Source organism: Balaenoptera physalus (assembly GCF_965194825.1).
Source record: "Balaenoptera physalus genome assembly, chromosome: 13".
NCBI classification, from domain to species: Eukaryota; Metazoa; Chordata; class Mammalia; order Artiodactyla; family Balaenopteridae; genus Balaenoptera; species Balaenoptera physalus.
In genome coordinates this window covers 100,661,804-100,684,641 of record NC_138892.1, presented here as the reverse complement: position 1 = coordinate 100,684,641, position 22,838 = coordinate 100,661,804, and the positions used below count along the sequence as shown (strand labels likewise).

The 22,838-nt window shown below is 36.3% G+C and overlaps 1 protein-coding gene and 1 pseudogene across 2 annotated transcripts in view; both read right to left on the bottom strand.

The window, feature by feature from the left end:
- LOC309640826 (alpha-2-macroglobulin) overlaps positions 1 to 8,420 on the bottom strand; it is a 44,034-nt gene extending 35,614 nt beyond the window's left edge. Inside the window, exons 1-2 of the mRNA XM_082420157.1 lie at positions 5,011 to 8,420; positions 2,591 to 2,774 (exon numbers count right to left, since the gene is read on the bottom strand). Of these exons, the coding sequence (XP_082276283.1) occupies positions 2,591 to 2,774; positions 5,011 to 5,096 (270 nt within the window). The 5' untranslated portion in view covers positions 5,097 to 8,420. The remainder of the gene's footprint in view (positions 1 to 2,590; positions 2,775 to 5,010) is intronic.
- Positions 7 to 2,582, bottom strand: LOC309640921 (non-histone chromosomal protein HMG-14 pseudogene; annotated as a pseudogene). The gene has a single exon. The product of its transcript is annotated as a non-histone chromosomal protein HMG-14 pseudogene (transcript).
- Positions 8,421 to 22,838: the final 14,418 nt, after the last annotated feature.

Genomic DNA, 22,838 nt, shown 5'->3' with positions numbered 1-22,838 from the left:
CTGAAATATAGGAGAGATCCTGAGAACCCGCTCATCTGCCAAGTTTCCTCCTCGAGTCCCTGTCCCACTTCTCCCTGGGGATCTTGTCCCTTTTACTTAATTTCACTCTCTCATTCTCATCAGGGAAATTTGGCATGGACAGGAATTCACAGACAGAATGACTTCTGTCATTTACAAATGGGAAGACAGAACACAGGATGGAGGAAAATACATCAGTGAGAGAGGTCATAAATGATACTCACATCTCCTTATAGATCAGCCAATACAGGTTTTTAAAAAATATTTTTGCTTTATTTATTTATTCATTTTTAAATTTTTATTTTATGTTGGAGTAGAGTTGATTAACAATGTTGTGTTAGTTTCGGGGGTACAGCAAGGTGATTCAGTTATACACATACATGTATCCATTCTTTTTCAAATTCTTTTCCCATTGAGGTTATTACAGGATATTGAGCAGAGTTCCCTGTGCTATACAATAGGTCCTTGTTGGTTATCTATTTTAAATATAGCAGTGTGTACACGTCAATCCCAAACTCTCAATCTATCCTCCTCCCCACCCTTCCCCCGATAACCATAAGTTTGTCTCTAAGTCTGTGAGTCTGTTTCTGTTTTGTAAATAAGTTCATTTGTATCAATTTTTTTTAGATTCTGCATATAAGCAATATCATATGATATTTGTCTTTCTCTGTCTGACTTACTTCACTTAGTATGATAATCTCCAGGTCCATCCATGTTGCTGCAAATCAGCTAATACAGTTGTTTTTTTTCTTTCATAATTGAGATGTTTTATTGGTTGTTTTGAGGATCAGTACACAGACATTTCAATTTGTACACAATTCTTAACATACATACCAAAAATCTAAAAAATCATGTACTTGTGATTCTTTTCTGAACAGTTATTCCAGTGACTTTCCAGCTTAAAATTTGGAGGCAAATTTTCCTTGACAGGCTATCGAGTACCAATATCTTCAAATATTGATATGCTGTTACATCGTAAGTCCCACTAATTCACAATTTAATATCATATACACTACATACCCAAACTGTCAATCGTTCACAGCACATTAACAAAGTTACTAGAAGAACTGGACTACTATGACCAAAGATGTTACAGAGTGCACAAAATTCTGACCAGGAGAGCCAAGATCAAGGGGTGAGTGCTTTGCTTTAGGAAATAATTCTACCAAAAACAACATGGGAAGAGAAGTAATTTAAAGTGTTCAAGACATTAAATGCACAACTGACTCCAAACTGCCATTTAGTATGCTTTGTATTATAGGATATAAAATATCCCCCCATCTGTGGAATGTTAAGCTGGCACCCAAGACAATGCCTGCCACATTCAATATCCCACTATTTTCTGGTTGTACCAAAAAATAAACAACCAGCAAATGATTTCACCTCTTAAAAAAAAGCATTTACACTTAAAAAATGGGATGAGATAGGATTCCCTCCTTTTTAAAAATGTTTCTAAAGCTACTAAATAGCTTGCATTTACAAAATAGTTGATAAAAATATTCCTCTGTATTGTACAAGAAGGGAGACAGGGACCACTGTAGGACCAAGTGTGTGATATTCATTAGACTTGGCTTCTTTCTCTCCTGCTTCATCAGAGGCTGGGCTCTCCTCGTTTTTAGTTTCTCCGTTTTCTGCAGGTAAGTCTTCTTTTGTCTCTTGGTTAGCCACTTCGGCCTGTTTTCCCTTTGCTCCCCTTTTCCTTTTCGTTTGCACTTTTTTGTCTGAAGATTTATCATTTCCTGCCGCTTTTTTGGCTTCGTTTCCACTTTTGCAGGAGCCGGTTTCGCTGACAGCCTCGCCAGTCTCCTCTTGGGCTCCTGCTTCGCCGCCCCTTCGGCGGAGCTGACCTTCCTCTTGGCCATGGTGGCGGCGGGGCTGGCGCGTGCCGGGGGGCCTGCGAGCCGCGCACGCCCAGAGCCTTCGCGAAGCTGGGCTGCCGGGCCGCTGCCGCCCCTCCCGCCGCCCGAGCTCGCTAATACAGTTTTGATTCACTTATACACTGAACTTTACCAAACTGATGTTATGTGGTAAAAGAGCATGGTACAAGCCTCTCTTAAGGCTATGAGAAAGGAAACTGCAACGTATTATTGGCTGTATGCTGTAAGGATTCTGTATATGGGCAACGCTGAAGAGCTATTGGATAGTCACTCATGGTAATTTCTACAAGTTCACTCTTAGAAAGAGTATGGGGTGATGTGTTCCTGTCAGCCCACTACTGGGGCTTATGTTAAACACTGGCCTAGTTTTCTTTGTTAGTATTTTTTCCATTTTAATTTTCAGGAGAACTCATATTTTCCCTTTGTCTAGTGCATACTGCTTTTTTTTTTTTTTCTGGCTAATAGGAATTTTCTCTAATCATTAAGTTGATTTTAATATCTCTATAAATATTGGTCTACCAATATTTATATTGGAAATTCATGCATTGCTTCTTAATTTCTACACTTAGTCGCTACATTTAGATTCCTTCCTGAAGTCCATGCCAGCCTCTCAAAGTCTTACCTTGACTGAATTCTGGTTGCCTATCTTCCTGACCAATAGAAACAAGTATTTTAAGTCAAACAGCCATACTCACAGTGAAGGAGACACAGTGGAATAAGTCCTCCTCTGCCACCACATCAGTAAAGAGGCTTCTGTTCTCTCTGAGGGACTCCAAGGAGGCGCTTACGGTCACCGTCTCATTCAGGTGCCTCAGAAGGAGGCAGCCCTTCTCAGGGGTCCCAGTGTGGAGCAGGGAGGGGACCAGCACCATGTAGTGCCTGGGGATGGGGGAATCCAGTTAGAGGAGAGTGTAGGAGGCGAGGCATTATTATCAGCAGCACTATCTTCCGCCGTAATTCTTGTTACTATCGTTAGTTCTATGCCAAGAGGAGACATGTTGATAAGCATGAAATTGATCTCTGCCGTTGGAGGGCATGCATGAGAATTACTCCCCTTTCCATCGTCAGTGCCATAGCAGTGAACATTTTACTTGAAGTGAGCCTTTAAGAGGTTAACATTTGCAGGTATACCTCACTTTAAAGAACCCAAATATCCGTCTGTGAGCATCTGAATTCAAATAAAAATATACTAATTATGTATATTTATGCTGTAAATCTATTTTACATTAGGGTTGCTGTAAAAAGCAAGCACGTTCTCATGTGGAACACTACAGAAACCAATCCACTTAGAACATATATATATACATATATATATAAACAAGCCTGTAAAAATGGAATGGCAAGTTCTTGCTTTCCACTTTACAGATATGGACTCTGAGGCTTAAAGAGAGTCCTTAGTTTAAAGTCTCAGTGTGTTAAGCAACTAATGAAATCTTAGTGTGTTACCTAACCCTGGATGTTTGCATATTAAATATTTGCCTTTCAACTCAGGGTAGACAAAAATGGTCTACTCAAGAATGGTCTTCTAGAGATTGAATCTGGGGTCCTCACGAACAGAACAGAAACTTTCTCAATACTCTCATATATAATTTTATCGACACTCGAGTTTTCAAACATTTTTGCTCACAGAATTCCTAACTATTTTTAGACACTATGCCCTCCTTACATATATTCAAGTAAACATCTGTTTTTTTATCACAAGTTTAAACAATAGCAAAATATATTATTTTTGATGACATTTTAAATTAAAACTTACATTACTTTTTTGTATGTCTCCCATGGAATCTTAAATATCATAGTGATAAGATATCCAGTATGATCTATTTAAAAAATACACCAAAATGTTCTTTTCGTAATGATCAGAAATTTAGCATCTTTCCCCCTTTTCCTCCTTGAACTTGAATTTTCATGCCATTTACCACACAGGAGTTTGTCCTAACATTTCTGTGCTTCAAAATATTTTATGGATCACTCTTCCTTCTTTGTTTATATATATATGTGTATATATATATATACACACACATGCATATGTTATATACACATATATATGAAATATTATATGTGGGTATATAAATTTAACTTTAACTCTTCTTTTAAATTTAATGTGACCTTAAAGTTGTAAACGTTAAACATTTTCTTCTGGATTGAATTGTTTTCAAAAGTCTTATTAGTATACAACTGATCAAAACAAAATAAATATATTACAAATTATGATTCATATTTATTATATATAAAATCAAAATACTTTTAAAGTACATCTTTAATGAAAATGAAGAGTTGTTCTTATGTATCCATGGATGGATATTCCTTACTGCAAGAATTAAATAAGGTCTAACGTTAACTCTGTTGCTGTTTTTGGTTTGTGTAGATATAAGTGCCATGAAAAATTGTTCACATAAAAGTAAATAGATGACAGATGAAACAATTGTATCATTTTTACCAGTTCTTGTAACTCCTTCTGCATTACATGCCAAAGATCACACAGTGCCCTATTATCAAGAATTGCTTGTAATTATTTATCAGCTGGTATTTCCCTTAGATCTTCCTTCAATTTTGTTGAAACAAAGAATTCGTCACCACAAGATCTGCAAAAGGATTTTTTCTCCTGCCATTAGAGTCCTTTGCTTTCTCAACATCAACATCGGTATTTCAAATTGCTCCTTTATTTGGCACCCTAGAGACTTTTATACTCCAGGACAGTGTTCCACAGTAAAATCTGATTGAGGGAGGTTTGTCTTTCTCTTTTAAAGTGAAAGATAGGAAATTAAGAAAGGGGAGGTAAGAAAGGATAAATAGCATGGTCTCAAGCAGATCAATATGAATGTGAGGATCTGAAAATTGATTCCTTTAAAAGTATCAATTTCCAATGCCCTTTAGAAAGCCTTTGTATATCCCCAGAGAATTTAGAGATTCAGAGATTCAGAGATCCAGAGAGTTGGAGAAAAATGGTTAAGAATAAGTGAAGACTGAATAAACCAGATTTGTAAAATCTCATCATTGGAAGACACCTCAAAGATAAGAAGGTGACAGTTCCATAGGGAAGACAAATGAATGATAAGGAGGATTTGAAATAAAGGAAAGGACTCTTCAAGTTTATGCTCTATGTGAAACTCACGGTATTCCAGAGACTGAGGCATCTGTAGGCAGGAAGACCAGAAGAAGGAGAGTAAGACTTGGATGGAGAAGTTTGTTCTTCCCCATGCTGTAGGGAGAAGGGACCAGAGGAGACCAGACTGTATTGTGCCTTTCTCCCTGCAGCTGGTCTGGTCCCAAACATTCCTCAGAGCAACTAGGCTTTATGCTGTTCTCTGTGTAAACAGGAAGTTCCACCCACACAAGGTGTCTAAACAGAGTAGAGGTCTTTGAACATTCTCTGAAAGGGTCATTGCTCTCAGGGACTTAATTACAGTCAAGGTTAATTCCTGGTGGGCTAAATAGGATTCCTGGAGGGATAAAATCCACATTCCCATTAGTGCTCACTTTCCCTGGGTTTTACCGTAAAGCAGCTAATCGGCTTTTCAACTCCTTCTCTCTCTTACTCCCTCCTTCCCACTTCCCCATAGTGCCTTTTATGGCTTTCCTCACATCTCTTGCATGAATAGCTGGCAGGGGAAGCTATAATTTAAGCAACACAGGACAGGCTCAAAATAGATATTTCACTACAAGTCAGTCTGCCTGCAAGTCCTCCATCAGATATGTCTACCTCAAATGTTGAAGCAGTTTCAGAATTTAGCAGTCCTCTATGGAAAAGATATTGGGTTAAAAGAATAGCTTTTTGACCTTGGGGATATTACTGGATTGCAGATAAAGAGCTAGGTTCTGGAAGAATGATAATAGAAATATTTTCCTCTATTAAGGAAGTGAAAAGATGAAAGGAGAAGTAGCAGGACCTCAAAAACAAGCTTTGACTTACTGTGCCTACCAAAGATACCAATTGCCTTTACCATCTACTATACAAACACATTTTGTTACTGCCTTCTAAATGTGCAGCTCCCCTTCAATCTTTAATCATATTAACTATTTTATTCATCCATCCATCCATCCATCCATCCACCCATCCATTCATCCATTCATTCATCCAACTGTTTGATTGTTTTGTAAGTGTTTATTGAGCCTAGTTGGTCTAGGAATCATACAAAATCATGGAGATGGAATGATCAAATATGTAGAAACAGATTGCACATTCTTGAAGGTGTAAAAGCAGACAAATAAGCAATAAAAATGCAGTAGCCAGACATTATTATTGGAGAAGTTCAGGATGCTCTGGGAGCACTGGACAGGGAGACACAATTCAAACCTGGGCCTTGGAAAGGAAATCTAAGGTAAAGCATAATGTAAATCAAGTTCTAGAGTGTGGGTGGTGGTTAGCCAGAGGGAAGTAGGAGATGAAAAGTGCATTCTAAGTACATAAGGAATGACATAAACAAAGGCACAGGAGGTAAAAACCATCATGAAATGTTTGGTAAAATGAAGTGTTTGGTATGAAGAAAATGCCTGTACACTTAGAACAGTGGTGAAGCAAGCTTGCTTCAAATAAAAAAGGAACTTGTTGGTACTACTAGGGTATTTGGGGAGTAATCAGTGAAGTGACTTCCCCAGATTTGTTTCTTGGAAAGATCACATTTACTGAAATTTGGAAGACTGATTGGAAGGAGGCAATCCAGGAGGCAGGGTAGGAGTTGCACAATTATATGGGTGAGAAATGATGATATTTTGAGCTAGGGTGTTCATAATGAGATTGGATAGAGGTTGACAGATTTATATCATATTTAAGAGGTAAAATTATAGTACACAGTGAATACATGCATGTGATGGGTAAAGGAGAATGTGCTTTTCAGTTTTCCTGGTTGGTCACTGAGTGACCTGTGTTGCCTTTAACTGGTTGAGTGAAACACAGGAAACAGGGTGGGAAGAGAAGGAGAACAGAGGGCTGAGGGTTGAGAAGAGAAAGAGTCTAGTTTTAGAAAGCGCTTGTGGGATAGTCCAGTAATAATATTCGTAGGGAGTTTAACATTTGCATCTAGAGCTTAAGGCAGTGTGATCTAATAAAAATATAAGGTGAGCCTTCTATGTAATTTTACATTTTCCAGTAGCCACATTGAAAAACAAAAAGAAACAGATTAAATTAATTTTAATAATATAATTTACTTACCTCAGTATTGCCCAAACATTATCATTTCAACATTTAATCAATATAAAAATTGTTAATGGGATACTTTAAATTCTTTTTTCATACTAAGTCTTTGAAATCTGGTGTGAATTCTACACTTACAACACATATTAATTTAGACTAGCCACATTTCAAAAGCTCAAGAGCCCATGTGGCTACTGGTTATCAGATTAGACATAGCAGGTTTAAAGCAATGTTTTTCAAATTATGGGTCACCATCTATAGTGAGTTATAATGTCATGATCAGTGAGGCATGACCAAGAGTTTTAAAAATGTAATAGAATACAATAAAATGGAAAACACAGTGTACCAAACAGAATAAGTGAAACTATTGATTTTGGAAATATTCGTTTCAATGTTGTGCAGCAGAGACTGGTTGTGTCCTATGACCCCTTCTCCAATTCTGTCTTTAATACTAGAACACCTGAGTTTTCTCTGGGCACAAACTGCCTCACTGAAAACTTTCATTTCCTAGCCTTCTCCTTTAAGGCTGGGCATGGTATATGGCTAAATTCTGGTGATTGGAATGTGAGTGCAAGTGATGTATGCAACTTTCAGTTCATGATTTAAAAAGGAAGGGCTAGGTTCTGTGCCTCCCTTTGCTTCCTACCACTGGCTGGAATGTGGATGTGTGGACAGTTGTCCAATCTTCCATTGTAGGTAATAAGATGGAAGCCATGTGTCAAGGGAGGCAGAACAACAAGCAAGACATAGACTGAAGAGGGAGGGGATATCGGGATGTATGTATACGTAGAGCTGATTCACTGTGTTATACAGCAGCAACTAACACACCATTGTAAAGCAACTATACTCCAACAAAGATGTTAAAAAAAAAAAAAAAAAAAAGAAGGCATAGACTGAATCCCTGAATCATCCAAAGGCCATTTTAGCTTGGACTTTCATGTAAGAGAAAAACACTTTCTCTTCTTTAAAAGCCTTTGCATTTTGAGATATCTTTGTTCAAGCAGTAAAACTTGTATCCTAACTAATATAATTTCTCTTTCTTTATTACTATCTCTATCATCTCTATCTTTAACTATGAGTGTTCTGAGTCACAATGTAAAGGTTACATTGTGAAAATGTGATTTCAGTGTTACATTGCAAACTGTCTGATGAAAGTATACAAAATTCTTTTTTTTTTTAGAATGCTTTATTTTTTTCTTAATTAATTAATTAATTAATTTTGGCTGCTTGGGTCTTCGTTGCTGCGCGCGGGCCCTCTCTACTTGCAGTTAGCGGGGGCCACTCTTCGTTGTGGTGCGCGGGCTTCTCACTGCAGTGGCTTCTCTTGTTGCAGAGCACAGGCTCTAGGCTCACAGGCTTCAGTAGTTATGGCACACAGGCTCAGTAGTTGTGGCTTGCAGGCTCTAGAGCACGGGCTCAGTAGTTGTGGAGCACGGGCCTAGTTGCTCCGCACCATGTGGGATCTTCCCAGACCACGGCTCAAACCCATGTCCCCTGCATTGGCAGGCGGATTCCTAACCACTGCGCCACCAGGGAAGCCCCAAAATTCTTATTGTAGGTTAAAGTTAAAGCAATCTGAACACCACTAGTTTACTGAGATCTGGCCTATTTGTACAGATTAGAGATTTATCAGCTTATAGGGAGAGCTGATGCCATGGAAATAGATAATATGGGATGAAAATGGAAAATAGTCCAGGACAGAGCTAGGCAAGGGCACCCAAATGGAACCCGAATGGCTAGACTGAGAGAAACACAGGAGAGTGTGGGATCTCTGAGTCCCAAAGAAGGGACATTTTAAGAAAATAGTCAAGAGAAGGCTTTTACTAGTCAGAGTGATAGGGGCTTTATGCCGACACATCAATGTTAATAGCATACAAAATTGAAAAAAATCATTTCAAAAGTTTGCATGATTTTATAATACATTGATTCAAAACATAACAGAAATTAAACGGTTTTTAAGAAACTAGAAATAACAACACTTATTTGCAAGGTTAATTACTGAAAGAAATAATTAATAGCATTCATTTGGTGCCTTATCAAAAATTACAAAGAGCATCTGTAAAGATTACTGCTGAATCCCTGGCTATTCATGTCAAATGCCACTGTGAAATCAAATAATAGATCGAATGATCATTTTTTTTTTTTTTTTTTTTTTTTTTTTTTGCTGAATTGAGGGACAAGAAGAATATGGGACCCAGCTTTAAGGGTCTGTGTGGAGCAGAGCCTGACTGCAGCTCCAGGGGGAGTGAGAGGGAGGTTCCTGAGTTTACGTGAAGGGAAAGAGAATGATAGGGCAGTACTCAGCAGAGATGTCGGGCTGAGAGGGAGGTTTCTTTAAGAGGAGAGAGACTTGAACAAGTTTAAATGCACTGTTGCTTCTGTAAATGCTGAGGATCAAATAAAAGGGAGAGGTTGAACACTGTGAGTGAGAAGTGATAGTCCCAAGAGAGAGAACTTTGAGGTTGCGTGAGGTGGACGTATTAAGTAAGTGGATGGCAGAATTATCCTCAGGAGAAGCGACACCACTTCAGTCTAATCGCAGATAAAGAGGAACGTTTTATCTAAAACGCTCCCTTCACGAAGACAGAGCTTTCTCTTCTTGGGAAGACAGAAAATGAGCTTGAGGGGGGAAAAAATGACTGGATCAGTTGTCAGGGTACCTGAGTCCTAGTTCTGACTCATTATAAGGTCCTGGGTAACTCATTTCACTGCTCTGAGCCTCAGCTTCCTCACCGATAAATATGGGGTTAATAACATCTGTCCTGTCAGCTCCAAGGGGTACTTTTATACAAGATGCTATATGGAACAGTTTTAAAAACTGTGAACCTTACTGTACCAGTCAAAATTAATAGTTATACTTTGAATCTTAATGACTGAGAAAGAGGTCTATTTCATCTGTCTGCTGTGGGCTTTGATATAGGGCAGCATCCAAATAAAGAAAGTTAGGTTACCTGCATAACAAGTCCTTGACAGAAATGATAGCACACAACTTGGACAAGTTCTGTACGGTTTTGAAGCATTTAGCAAATAATTACTGTTAGGAAGCTGAGGTAAAGGGTTAAGAGAAAAAAGAAGGTAAGGGAAAGAAGGAAGGCAGTTTATGGAAAAGAAAGTAAGGGAGCAAAATGCAGGAAAAAGCCGTTTAAATAAAACAAAGGAGAATCATTTGGGAATTGAGAAAAAAGATTAGGAGGTATTGGGCCTTGACAAAAATAAACAGAAAAAAATGTTTCCCCTGTATTGCTGTAGTGCTTGCTGGGGACTGAATGTAGTTTCTCTAATGGCACCACTGGTTACACATACGCTACCCGTAGTTCCTAAGAAGTGATAATGAAGGACATTTCAGCTGGTTACATATTAACCACTTTCAAAAATCAGAAAGCTCAGTTACTGGCATACCACATTCGCTCTATCAGACAGTATACTTGCTTTACCTTTCCGTAAACATCTAGGGCAAACTTGGAGTTAGGGCAACGTGTTATCTACAGAGATGTTCTCAAAGATCAGAGTGTTTCTCATTTGTGCTATCTCAATGCTCCTTTCTAATTTTTAATGAGAAAAAATATTTAAATGTACAAAGATAAAAAGCATAACAAATCCTCAGATCATTTCTAAACAATATTCTTGCCATAGTTTCTCAAAATTATCAAAATTTTAGTGTGTTATCTTTTAAATGTTTTTTGTTTTGTTTTGTTTTTTTAATTTATTTTAATTTATTATTTTTTAAGATTGATCTGATGACTCTCAAGTTTTATTTATCTATTTTGGCCATGCTGTGCAGCATGCGGGATCTTAGTTCCCTGACCAGGGATCGAACCCGTGCCCCCTACCATGGAAGCGTGGAGTCTTAACCACTGGACCGCCAGGGAAGTCCCTAGTGTGTTATCTTTTAAATTAAACTCCACTTGTTCCTTTAGGATTCTAAAGAGTACTGATATTCACAAATCTAATCTATTTTACTAGACCCTACATTGTGATGCAGAGGAATTAGTGCCCGAATTAAAACAATTTATTACAAACAGTAGAATTCAATGTCTGTCCTTACATATACATACTTTGGGGCATGTAGAAGTATTTTTGTATGATGAACCTGTGCTGTAAATTTGCTATGTCAAAGAGTAAACACATTTAAAACTTTTATAGTACTGTTACATCACCTTTCTAAAATGAATCTGCCAGAAATAGAGACACAGACATAGAGAACAAACATATGGACACCAAGGGGGGAAAGGGGGAGCGGGATGAATTGGGAGCTTGATATTGACATATATACACTAATATGTCTAAAATAGATAACTAATGAGAACCTGCTGTATAGCACAGGGAACTCTACTTAATGCTCTGTGGTGACCTAAATGGGAAGGAAATCCAAAAAAGGAGGGATATATGTGTACATAGAGCTGATTCACTTTGCAGTACAGCAGAAACTAACACAACATTATAAAGCAAATATACCCCAATAAACAAATAAAATAAAATCAAATAACTCTGTCAATTATCTTCTACCAGCAATGTCTAAAACTGCATTTTTCCCATGCCTTTAAAAAATTTCCCAATCTGATAGGGAGTGGTGCATGACATATATTTTTCTTTTTCAAATTTATGATTACTAGTGATGTATTGTATCATTGTTACTTGTAGGAACTCTGTTGCTTGTATTGTAACTTTGTCTTGGGGTTTTATTTTCTGATTAGGAAGTCCTTTTGTACCCCCAAATTGTAAAACTATGCTACATGTTTTTCCTAATTTAAATATTTGTGCTTCATATTTTTATCTCTAACTCTATACAGTTTATTTTTGAATATGAGACTAGGTAGAGAATATGTTTCAGGGTGAGTTTTCCTTTGGTGAATGAAAACTGTGTGTGTGAGTGTGTGTGTGTGTGCATGCACACACGCATAGGGTTGTTCCATGACTCTTTACTTTATGAACCCACTTTGTTCTCTGTGACTCTCATGTTCACTCTGGAACTTTTCAGTGTCAGAACTTTTGTTTTAGAGAGTTATATTTAGTCTGGGAGCAAACAACGGAATCAGATTTTAATAGGAAAAGATAAAATTATTTGTCAAGTTTTATTTAATTACTTAGATGATAATGATGATATTGACAACAACAGTAATGATAGCTCAGAATTACATAGTGCTTACTATTTATATGACTGTGCTGAGTAATGTTCTAAGAGCTTTAGATGCTCGAATTTATTTGATTTTTGTTATGCCCAAATGTTATTGAATCGCAGGTTCTTAAAATAATGCACAATTTCTAGTAATATAAAATTTTGTAAGAAAAATCATGGAATATATTTTGTAAGATACTATTAAAGCTGTTAAGTTTTAAATGGTATTGCTTTTTAAATTCATGTGTTTTCATAGCAAGTTATAAACACACAATCTCCTATTACTTCATTTGAAATAATCAAGTATAATATGAGGTAAAATTGTTATTTATGAAGCAAAGGGTATGAAATCAGGGAGTGTGATACCTCTAGCTTTGTTCTTTTTTCTCGGGATTGCTCTAGCTAGTCTGGGTCTTCTGTGGTTCCATATAAATTTTAGAATTTTTTGGTTCTATTTCTGTGAAAAATGTTCTTGCGATTTTGATAAGGATTGCACTGAATCTGCAGGTTGCTTTAGATAATATGGACATTTTAACAATATTAATTCTTCCAATCCACGAGCATGGAATATCTTTGCATTTCTTTATGTCTTCTTTAATTTCTTTTATCAACGTCATATAATTTTTAGTTTACAGGTCTTTCACCTCCTTGATTTAATTTATTACTAGGTATTTTGTTGCAATTGTAAATGGGATTGTTTTCTTAATTTTCTGGCTCATTTCTGCTAGCTCATTGTTATCATGTAGATAAGCAACAGATTTTTGTATGTTGATTTTGTACTCTGCAACTTTACTGTATTTATTATTTCTAATAGCTTTTTTTGGTGGAATCTTTAGGGTTTTCTGTATATAAAATCATGTCATCCTTAAATAGTGATAGTTTTATTCTTCTTTCCAATTTGGATGCCTTTATTTCTTTTTCTTGCCTAATTGCTCTGGCTAGGACTTCCAATACTATGTTCCATAAGAGTGGCAAGGAGTCTTATAGTGTTCAAGGAGCAGGGTGTGATCAGCTGGTGGGCATTCTTCTGATTGGTTGGTGGTGAGGTAATTGGGAGTCAACATCATCAACCTTCTGGTTCCAATCAGTCTGGAGTCTACATGCTTTGTGGGCAGCACACAGTTAACTTCTTTCACCTGCTGGGGGTTTCAGTATCTGCAAAATAGCTCAAAGGACATGGCTCAGAATATTATCTATAGTCCTTGAGGAAGAACTAAAATCCTTGACTTTGTTTAATGGCTAAAGTATTATTATTTTGTCTTGCTTGACTGTTTTCCTTTCTGCATTTTCTTATTTCTCTGATTAAATTTATTCTTTGACTAAAGTTTTTCTACAGACAAAAGGCAGGTAGAGGACATGGGTGGGGGTCTATTCTGGGAAGGCCTCATAGGGTCCTGCTCAGTTACATGAATTGAATGAGTTAAAGAATGTGCAAGTTCTTGGTAAACTTAAAGCGCTACATAATGTTGGTGTGAACTCCTTTTGTTGTAGATGGCAATTTACAGAGCTCCCCTCTTTCCATAGAAGTGGGTGCCTAAAAGTCATGACTGTACCTTGATCATGTCTATCTGACCACGGTGTATCAGAGCAGGGGTGGACACCTGACCCAAATAGGGCTATATGGATTCTCCATCTTGAAATTTGAATTTGGACCAAAAGATGACTGTTCTGGCCTTGCTGATCTAATGTAAGGATATTAGAAACCTAGGAAGCTTTAGGGCAGCTGTCTTCTATTGGGTTGGCCGAAGAGTTCATTTCTTTTTTTCTGTAAGATGGCTCTAGTAGCGCTTAGTTGTCTTTAACTTCATTCGAAACAATTTTGTTAGATTGTATTGTGACAGCTGTCATAACAGCGTGCATTTAAAAAAAAACATCAAAATTGGTGAATTTTTGTGTAGCCATTTTAATATTGAAGATGAAAAAAAAAGCAACATTTTTGACATATTATGCTTTATTATTTCAAGAAAGGTAAAAATGAAACTGAAACACAAAAAAAGATTTGTGCAGTGTTTCATGATTCAGTCTTGGTAGGTTGTATGTCTAGAAATTTCTCTGTTTCTTCTAGATTGTCCAATTTTTTGGTTTATAATTGCTCGTAATAATATCTTAAAAGCTTTTTTATTTGTGAGAATAATTGTAATATCTTCTCTTTCATTTCTGATTGTATGAATACTCTCTTTTTTTCTTAGTCTAGTTGAGGGTTTCTCAATTTTATCTTTTCAAAAACACAACTCTTAGTTTCATTGATTTTTAAAATTGTTTTTCTTTTCTCTATTTCAGTTATTCCTTCTCTAATTTTTATGATATTCTTCTGCTAATTATGGGTTTAGTTTATTCTTCATTTTCTGGTTCCTTGAAGTGTAAAGCTAGATTGTTTATCTGATGACTTTCTTCTTTTATATCATAGGCATTTATTCCCATAAATTTCTCTCTTAGTGTGGCTATTGCGGCATCCCTTAAGTTTTGGTATGTTGTATTTCATTTTTGTTTGTCTTGAGATAGTTTTCAATTTCCCTTGGATTTCTTTTTTGACCCAATGGTTGTTAAAAAGTGTGTAGTTGGGACTTCCCTGGAGCAACTAAGCCTGTGTGCCACAGCTACTGAGCCTGTGCTCTAGAGCCCACGAGCCACAACTACTGAGCCTGCGTGCTGCAACTACTGAAGCACGCGAGCCTAGAGCCCATGCTCTACAACAAGAGAAGCCACTGCAGTGAGAAGCCCGCTCACTGTAACAAAGAGTAGCCCCCGCTTGCCGCAACCAGAGGAAGCCCGTACGCAGCAACACAGACCCAACGCTGCCAAAAAATAAATAAATAAATAAATAAAATTTATTTTAAAATGTGTGTTGTTTTATTTCCATGTATTTGTGAATTTTTCCATTTTCTTTCTATTGTTGATTTTTTGTTTCATTCCATTGTGATTGGAAAAGGTACTTCTTAAATTTGTTGAGTTGTTTTGCAACCTAGTATGAGATCTATCCTCCATCTTTGAGAATGTGCCATGTGCACCTGAGAGGAATGAGTTGCACGGTATTTTTTTTTTTTTGCCCTGAGCACCCATGGCAGTTTTATTTATTTATTTAAATTTTTATTTTATATTGGAGTATAGTTGATTAACATGTTGTGTTAGTTTCAGGTGTACAGCAAAGAGATTCAGTTATACATATGCATTTATCTTCTGCATGTGTCTTTTAGGCCCAATTAGTCTATGGTGTTGCTCAATTCTGCTGTTTCCCTCTTGATTTTCTATCTGGATGATCTGTCCCTTTTAGGGGGTGGAGTATTGAATTATCCTGTTATTATTGTATTGCTGTCTGTTTCTCTGTTTAGTTTTCTTAATGTTTGCTTTATGTACTTAGGTTCTCTGATGTTGGGTGCACATATATTTTAATCATTATATCTTACGGTGACTTGACACTCATCATTTTAGAATGAACTTCTTTGTCTCTTAAGACAGTTTTTAGCTTAAAATCTATTTTGTCTGATATATAGCCACCTCTGCAGTTTTTGATTAGTATTTGCATGAAACTTCTTTGTCCACCCCTTAACTTTTAACCTTTGTATGTCTTTAAATCTAAAGTGAGTCTTTTGTAGACAGTATACAGTTGGGTTTTGTTTTTTAATCCTTTCAACCACTCTATGACTTTTGACTGAAGAGTTTAGTCCATTTACATATAGAGTAGTTACTGATAGGTAAGGACTTACTATTGCCATTTTGTTTATTCTTGTCTATTTTGTATTTCTCTTGTTCCTCTCGTTGTCTTTCTTTGTGGTTTGATGATTTTTTGTGGTGGAATACTTTGATTCATTTCTCTTTGTCTTTTTATATACCTACTGTATTGTTTTTGTTTTTGTTGTTACTGTGAGGCTTGCATTAAATGTTTTATAGGTATAGCAGTCTGTTTTAAGCTAATTAACAACTTAACTGCAATCACGTAGTCTACACTTTAATCCCACTCACATGTTATGTAATTCATGTCAGAGTTTACTTTTTTCTATATTGTGTATCCATTAAGAAATCTGTGGTTATAGTTATTCTGCTACTATAGTTATGCTTTTAATGTATATACTAGGGTTAAAAGTGATTTATGTGCCACCATTACAGTATTACAATATTCTCTATTTGTCTTTATATATATCTTTAATGATGAAATTTGTACTTTCATATGTTTTTATGTTGCTGTTGAGTACCTTTGTGTTTCAGCTTGTAGAACTGCCTTTAGTACTGCCTTTAGTAGTATAAAGTGGGTCTAGTGATGATGAACTCCCTCAGGTTTTTTGGGGGGGAAAGTCTTTATTTCTCCTTTATTCTTAAATGACAGTTTTGCTAGGTAAAGTATTCTTGGCATTTTTTTCCTTCAATATTTTGAATATGCCACCCTCCTCTCTACTGGTCTCCAAGGTTTCTGCTGAGAAATGTGATAGTCTTATGGGTACCCCCAGGTATGTGACAAGTTGCTTTTTCCTTGCTGCTTTCAAGATTCACTCTTTGTCTTTGACTTTTGATGATTTAATTATAATGTGTGTCTATGTAGACCTCTTTGGATTCAACCTATTGGGAATTTGGGGGTTTCATGAATCTGGATGTTCTTTTACCTCCCTAGATTGGGGAAATTTTCTGTTATTATTTCTTAAATGCCCCTTTATCTTTCTCTTCTCCTGGGACTCTCATCATGTGTATATTGTTTTACTTCAGGAGCTCCCATAACTCACATAGGCTTTCTTCACTCTTTTCTATTCTTTTTCTCTTTTTCTTCCCCTAACTAGGTAATTTCAAATGACTTGTCTTTGAGTTTGCTGATTCTTTCTTTTGCTTGATTGATTTTACCTTTGTAAGTCTCTTGAATTTTCAGTTCAGTCATTGTATTCTTCAACTCCATGATTTCTGTTTGGTTCTTTTTTAATAGTTTCTATTTCTTTATTGAGTTTCTTATTTTGTTCATGTTTTGTTTTCCTAATTTCATTTAGATATCTATCCGTGTTCTTCTGTAGCAAATTGAGGTTGTTTAAGAAGATTATTTCAAATTCTTTGTCAAGCAATTCATGAATTTCCATTTTTTTAAGGATTGGTTACTGGAGCTTTATTTGTTTCCTTTAGTAGTGTCATGTTTGTCTGATTCTTTGTGATCCTTGAAGACTTGAATTGGTGTCTCTGCATTTGAATGAGCAGTCACCTCTTCCAGTCTTTACAGACTAGTTTTAGCAGGTGAAGACCTTCTCCTACCAGGTTCCTGGACTGATGGGACTATCACTGAGGTCATGGTCAAGTGGGCTGGAGGCAGGTCTCAGGGATGCTTTGGATCTTCAGTTGACTCTAGGGTCACCAGACCTGTTACCATGGGGCACAGACAGCTGTTGCTCCTCCAGAGTCCCTGGATGGACAGGAGTGCCTTCGGGGCTCTGGTTGAGTGGGGCTGAATATGGATCACAGGGATGCTACCAGTTTCAGTCGGGTCCATGGTAGGTAGGCCTGCTACTGGAGTCACAGTTGGGCATAGTTCATGCTGGGACACATGGGTCTGGTAGCAGGACCATGGACAAGGAAGACTGGAGCTGAATCCGCAGGGAGATAGGGCTACTACCAGATTACAGCCAGGTCCATGGTCAGTGGGTCTGCTCCCAGGGTATGAGCCTGCCTTCTCAAAGCAGCTTTCCTCAGTCTTGGGCTCCACTGGGGTGCTACAACTTTCTACCTGGATTCCAAAGCTCCCCCAAAGACATATTTTTATTTGTGCATGGTTTCCAGATTGATATTTCTGTGGGAGGATAAGGGCTGGGGATTTCCTGTTCTGCCATCTTGCTAATGCACTCACATATTTTATTTTATTTTATTTTATTTTTAATTTTATTTATTTATTTATTTTTGGCTGTGTTGGGTCTTCGTTTCTGTGCGAGGGCTTTCTCTAGTTGTGGCGAGCAGGGGCCACTCTTCATCGCGGTGCACGGGCCTCTCACTATCACAGCCTCTCTTGTTGCGGAGCACAGGCTCCAGACGCGCAGGCTCAGCAATTGTGGCTCACGGGCCCAGTCGCTCCGCGGCATGTGGGAACTTCCCAGACCAGGGCTCGAACCCGTGTACCCTGCATTGGCAGGCAGATTCTCAACCACTGCACCACCAGGGAAGCCCACATATTTTATTTTTTATTAGAAAGTTTAAAAATGTTAATTTTTATTGGATGAAATAAGTTGATGATTTTTTGTTATTGGTATAAATATTTTATGATATAATTTTATAAATGGAGCTTAAATGACCTGATTAAATCTGTTGCACTATCTTGCATAAAGCACATCTTAATACATTGACTGCATTTCTAGTTTCAGGTTCTCTCTTGTTTGTGAATTAATTGGAGTTAAGAATCTTCCTAAATTCTTTACACTTTTCTTTAAAATTTATAGTTATTTCCTCTAGGTCTAATAAATGGTATTTTGAAACATTAATTTCCTTTGAGTCTTTCCAACAACTTCAACCCAATTTTTATGTAAAAACTGAGATTTTTTTCATATTTATACTCTCTCAGTTTGTGTAATTATTACTAAAATTTGTAATTATAGTAATGCAGATTTGGCAATAAACCACAATGATTCTGAGTAAGCATGTAAACTTGACTGTTAAGAGCAAAACTGTGTGAGGTTTTGAGAGATTATTATTTGCCACAAGCTTTTAACATTTCACTGGTTTTGTTTTCTGAAATGAAGAATGTTATTTCATCCGGTGAGTCTCTTAAGTGAAGACTAAAGTTTTTACTATAATTCATTTAAATGTTATGTAAACATGATATTCCATTGAAACTTTATTTCAGAGGAGTAACAAGTGTTAAGATTTTATGTTTAGAACAAAATTTACTCTATGAAGCAGCTTTTCATGTGTCATAGGACCTTTTGGGGTGAAAATTTGAGTTTTGTCTGCTGTTTCTCCTGTGGCTCATCTTTGTATTAACCTGGTCTTAACATAGACTCCTTAATTTTTACAGAAGAATGCATAATTTACCACAAAAATTCTTATAGTTCATTAAGAATGCAGTTAATTTCTAAGTCAAGAGACAGTTATTCTTCCACCGGTTTTCTTTGGCAGAAGCTGGGGTGGAGTGTTTGGAGTCAGAAGATATTTCATCCTTTCAGTTACACTTTTTAAGGATGTTGAATCTATTCACTTCCCTATATATTTATGCTCTAACTTTTGTGAAACCAAACCACTGGAAAACTACACACCTGGACTATATTATCTTGGCTTGTTAACAGGATTTCATTAGGTGGCTTGCTATTTAATGTTATCAACTAGTCATAACCTCTTTTTTTCTTTCTCTTTCTTTTTTTCCTCTCTTATTTCATCAGAAGATGGTTGCAAAAAACAATAATATGTGTAGTTACTTAAAACCTACACAGTCTGACTCATCATAGACATTTAATAACAATAAATATTTATTAAATGAAGAACCGTATTAAATTTAATTCTTAAATTGATGCTAAATATAGATTGTTGTTGAAGGCATTATTCATCATCACTAGTTGATGATAAGTTTATGAATTCATTCAGCAAACATTATATTGATAAATTCTGTTTGTGATAATGTAAGCACAAATAAATAGTCACTATTTAAGAAGAGAATTGGAGAGAAGAAAGTAACTTTTCATTTTTTCAAGTTTTTCAAATATTTCTCTGATTATAAAAATAATGCACATGTAAAAATATAGGCATGAAGAAAATAGCAAGCAACACATGATCTTCCACTCCATATATTTCCAGTCTATAGGTATTATTGTATATAATAATATATATGAAGAGGCAGTTGTAAATTTTCCTTTTCCTTTTTTTTTACCATTTTGACCTTTTTAAAATGTACACTTCATTAGTATTAAATTAACAATTTAACAATTAAATACATTCAATTGTTGTGAAACAGATTTCCAGAACTTTTTATCTTGAAATTTAGAACCTATACTCATTAAACAACCACTCCCCTCTTCCCCTTTGTCCTAGCTCCTGATAACCACCATTCTACTTTCTGTTTCTTTGGCTTTGATTACTTTAGATACCAAGTGAACTAATACAGTATTTATCTTCTTGTGGCCGGTTATTTCATTTAGCATAATGTCCTCAAGATTCATCCAGGTTGTAAATGTGACAGGACTTCCTTTTTAAGACTGAATAATATTCCATTGTGTGTTTATACCACATTTTGTTTATCCATTCATCCATCAGTGGACATTTACATTGCCTCCACCTTTTGGCTATTGTGAATAATGCTACCATGAACACAGGTGTACAAATATCCCTTTGAGACCTCACTTATAGTTTTTCTGGATATATTCCCAGAAGTGAGGTTGCCAAATCATATGGTAGTTCTAGTTTTAATTTTTTGAGTTCTCGTAGTATTTTTCATAGTGGTTGCACTGTTTTACAATCCCACTTACAGTGCACAGAGTTCTGATTTCTCCATATCCTGGGTATTTTTTTTTTTTTTGATAGTAACCATCCTAATGGATATAACCACAACAATAATAATATCTTATTGTGGTTTTAATTTAGATTTATTTGATGATTAGTGATGCTGAATATCTTTTCATATGCTTATTGGCTATCTGTATATCATCTTTGGAAAAATGCCTATTCGTATCTTTTGCTCATGTTTTAAAAATCCAGGTATTTGATTTTTTGTTGTTGAGTTGTAGAAGTTCTTTATATACTATGGATATTAACCCCTTATCAGATATATGATTTGCAAATATTTCCTCTCTTTCCATAGGTTGCCTTTTCACTCTGTCAACTGTTTTTTGATCTATGGAAGTTTTTAAGTTTGATGTAGTTCCAGTTATCTCTTTTTGCTTTTGCTGCCTGTGCTTTTGGTGTCATAGTCAAGAAATCATTGCCACATCCAATGTCATGAAGATTTTCCCCTGTGTTTTCTTCTGGGAGTTTTATAGGTTTAGGTCTTACATGTATTTCTTTAATCCGTTTTCAGTTAATTTTTGTATGTGGTGTAAGGTAAGGGTCCATCTTCATTCTTTTGCATATGGATATCCACTTTTCCCAACACCATTTATTGAAGAGACTGTCCTTTCACCATTGAGTGGTCTTGGCACTGTTGTTGAAGATCATTTCATCATATACATGAGGGTTTGTTTCTGGGCTCTCTGTTCTCTTCCATTGATCTATTTGTCTGTCTTTATGCCAGTACCACACTGTTTTGATTACTGTAGCTTTGTAATGTTTTGAAAACAAGAAGGGAAAACCCTCCAGCTTTATTCTTTTTCAAAATTGTTTGGCTATTCAGGGTCCCTCAAGATTTCACATGAATTTTAGGATGGATTTTCTTTCAAAAGTGTGATTTAACTACACCATACATTTTGCTCTGCAATTTTTCCATTAAAACATATATTGGAGATACTTCCCATGTCAGCATAGATATCTATATTAAGAGAGATATATTCTTTTGAATAATTACCTTATATATACATATTATAATAAATCAATACCATATAGATAATCAGTCAGTTTTCTGTTTTCTAGTTATTACATCAATGAGCATGCTTGTCATTGCAGAGTAGTCTGTACGGTAAATTACTGAAAGTAGAAATATTGGATCAAAAGGTCAAGGCTGGACTATTTACAATAGCCAGGACATGGAAGCCACCTAAATGTCCATCAACAGAGGAATGGATAAAGAAGATGTGGTACATATATACAATGGAATATTACTCAGCCATAAAAAGGAACGAAATTGGGTCATTTGTAGAGACATGGATGGACCTAGAGACTGTCATATAGAGTGAAATAAGTCAGAAAGAAAAACAAATATCGTATATTAACGAATATATGTGGATCTGAAAAAATTGGTATAGACAATCTTATTTACAAAGCAGAAATAGAGACACAGACTTAGAGAATAAATGTATGGATACCAAGGGGAAAAGGGAGGGTGGGATGAATTGGGAGATTGGGATTGACATATATATACTATTGATACTATGTATAAAATAGATAACTTATGAGAACATACTGTATAGCACAGGGAACTCTACTCAATGCTCTGTGGTGACCTAAATGAGAAGGAAATCTCAGTGCTCTGTGATGACCTAGATGGGTGGGATGGGGGTGGGGTGGGAGGGAGGTCCAAGAGGGAGGGGACAGGTATGCATATAGCTGATTCACTTTGTTGTACAGCAGAAACTAACACAACATTGTGAAGCAACTCTACTCCAATAAAAATTTTTTTAAAAAGGTCAAGGCTGGGATGGAAGTTCCACAAGGGAAGGGATTTTGCTCATCTTTGTATCCCCAGTGCCTATAACAGTTCCTGGTATGTACTAGGTGCTAGGTGCTAAATAAATAGTAAATGAATAATAAACCCAACAACCAAACAAATAAATAAACAAATAAGTAAATAGATAAGATATAACTCTTGTGCTAAGTCTCAAAAATTGAGAAGATATTTGCCAAAATATGGCAGACGATGCTCATTGGCTTAACTACTTACACAGCATCTTTCTCCCTAGCCATCTTCAAACCATGGGTAGCTATTTGATCTAATCTGGCCAGTGACATATAAATGGAAAACTTCTGGGTGGGGTTTATGGAAAACTTCTGCTCTCTTAATAAAAAGAGCAAGTTTCAGTAGGCACACCAATGAACGTTTTTATTTATTCTTCCTGCATGGAAAATGGATGTAATGCTTGAAGTTTCAATGGCCATCTTG